General features: G+C 42.8%; 1 protein-coding gene across 1 annotated transcript in view; it reads left to right on the top strand.

Moving 5' to 3' along the window:
* Window positions 1-2,690, top strand: part of ALDH1A3 (aldehyde dehydrogenase 1 family, member A3) — a 34,457-nt gene that overhangs the window by 11,073 nt on the left and 20,694 nt on the right. Inside the window, exon 4 of the mRNA XM_010283478.1 lies at window positions 1,143-1,272. Coding sequence (XP_010281780.1) covers window positions 1,143-1,272 — 130 coding nt within the window. The remainder of the gene's footprint in view (window positions 1-1,142; window positions 1,273-2,690) is intronic.

Raw genomic sequence — 2,690 nt, 5'->3', positions numbered from 1 at the left:
TCAGCAGGACAAAACCAAAACATCCAAGTTTGAAGGGAGTTCTGGCCAGCAACTAAAAGGTGAAAAGAAATGTGTGACTGTGTGGAATACATCCTGTTCATTTTCTACTCACTTTTTGATGTGACTTCAGAGGACCCTCCTTTTTCCATAACCAGGACACTCATTTCAAGCTTTCTGCTGTCCTTCTGATCTGGGAGGGCTTGTTTGGCATTGTTGTTTTCACTGCAGAAAACCAGCCATAGCTGCCTTGGCTTCATGCTAAGTAATGACTTACAAAAATCAGTCATTTTAGCAGACATTCAGAGTAGATAACAATCCTAGTCATTCCAAGCGGAATGTCTGTTCGAGTGCTGTTTGGACCCTAATGTCAGTGGAAGATGACAGGGTATGACTTCATATGTAAACAAAGATGTTTCAATCTACCAGGGGATAGTACTTCCTTTATGGATGTGCTGGCCATTTGCACCAATATCCCATTTAATGACCTGAGCAGAGAACAAAGCATTCACTGAGCTAATGTCCAGAACAGTGAGAAGGACATAGGCCACGACTGGACGTCATTTAGAGCTGCTCAGCATCAGTGCAGCTTTAGTAAAGCAGCTTCTCCCTTGCCTTGGTCTCAGCACAGATCTGAGCCCAAAGGTGACTTTACTAGAACTCTGTAAAAAATGTGTTTTCTATCCTGTGGACAAAAGAGGCTTTTCAGAGGTTGGTTTTAGGGCTATGGAACAGAAAAAATAGATTTCCAACTAAAAGGAAAGTGGGTCTGACTGTGACACCATCTGGAATCCAGAACATCTGCGTTGGAGGGTCAGTTACGATGAAGTCATGACACTCACATAATTTCTGACCAGTGCCCCAGACCGCAGCCCTGTATCCCACCCACAGCCACCTTCTGGGGGCTTCTGGAAGATGCGCTTTCATTGCAATCGCTGAACAAAGCAACTTGTGTACGCATCAGGGTTATTTGGTCTTCTACTTTATTTGTATTAACAAGTTCATTCCTTACATATAAGGTGAGGGAAGGAAACCCCATGTCTGCAGCACAAGACAAAATAAAATTGAGAACAAGTTTCTCTAAAAGCTTTTGTTAACTAAAAAACATTGACTTGTATGACAGTGCATGGAATTTGTTTTTTCAGACTCTGGAGACAATGGACACAGGAAAACCTTTTCTGCAGGCTTATTTCATTGACCTGGAAGGTTGTATAAAAACACTCCGATATTACGCTGGATGGGCTGATAAAATTCAGGGCAGAACTATCCCAGTGGGTAAGTTGCCTCAGACACAGTTTCAGAGCTGGGCTGGGATTGGGGTGGGAGGGCTCTTTTGTTGCTTTTTTAACAGATAAACCTTTTTGGTTTTAAATTCAGACTAATTCTTAAAGAAGAAAAACCCCACACATTATAGGGGAGTTTATTCATTAGGTATCACTGAAATGAATTAAGATTGCAAAGGTTTCTAGGGAGAATTGTATGAAGGCAGCAGAGCTTGTGCTGTCCTCAGTGCCACAGGGATATGGCAGAGGGTTGGTGTGGAATCCACCAGTGCCTCCCACCCCACTGCCGTTCCTGCATCCCTGACAGTTCTGGCTCACAGATGTTTAGAGAGATCGTGTAGTGCTTTTTCTTAACTTTTGTTAAAGAGAAGGTCTGAGATGTTGACTTCTCTCAGGAGCCAAAGGACTGAGCTCTTGGAAGAACCCTGTCAAGTTTTCTGACACTTTATGACACTGAGGTTTTTCAAAATGTTTCCTGGGCTGCAGAGCCAGAGCAGTCACACTGCACTGTTGTGGCAGGGACAAAGAGAACACTTTGGCTCAGCTATATAAGTTCAAATATGGTTTTGGGAAGAACAAGTTAAGACAATGGATGTCCATGTGGCACGATGAGTAATATGGTACATTTTCAAAATTAGCCTGTTTTGTCCCTGCATGCGGGTGATCACTGATGCTGTATGAAGGACAGGCACTGCAGATAAAAATTAGTCAGCAGAGGAATGGCTCTGAAGGGCTGAACTAGTTCAGTCTGTGCAGGCAGCAACGGGAGCGATGTCAGTCATACACACTGAGATCTGTCACCCTCATTCAGAGTAACATGAAGCTTTGCTTGCCGGGACACTGCTTGTTGGTCCTGATGTGAGATCACTTCCAAAAACTAATTAGAAATGTTTGTGTTTTCTGTCAGATCTTCCCAATGAAACTAGGTTTTTGGCAAGAATGAATTTGTAAGGAAGATGTCCTTCCTGCTTTCTCTTTGAAACAGTAATAGCAGTATTTTAAGATGAATGTTATTACTTTACTCCCAGAGTTTCATCTTTTTGTGATTTCTTAGCAGAAGTGCAATTCCTGTTACACTGAATATGATTCCTGTACAAAATGGGTTTAAAAACTCTCCCCTTCAGGGAAACAAGTGATTTCCTTCTTTCAGTGAGAGACAGTCTGAACGAAATTTGTGCTTGCTTTTCAGTGTGGTAGGGAGTTATCCTCCCCCTTAGCCTCAACACAGGGAGATTGCAGAAGGAATTGAGCCCCTGGTTTTAAAAGGCTCGACGTGAGCAGTGTTTGACTTTTGAGCAAATACAAGACCTAATCTCAAACAGATCTTCATCTGCCTAGGGTGTCCCAGTGGCATGAGTTAAGATGAACAGATACAGGGTTCTTTGTCTAATATGGGTTTAGTTCTGTCCC

Source organism: Phaethon lepturus, unplaced genomic scaffold (genome assembly GCF_000687285.1).
Source record: "Phaethon lepturus isolate BGI_N335 unplaced genomic scaffold, ASM68728v1 scaffold43393, whole genome shotgun sequence".
NCBI lineage: Eukaryota > Metazoa > Chordata > Aves > Phaethontiformes > Phaethontidae > Phaethon > Phaethon lepturus.
This window is presented reverse-complemented; position numbering and strand designations above follow the sequence as displayed.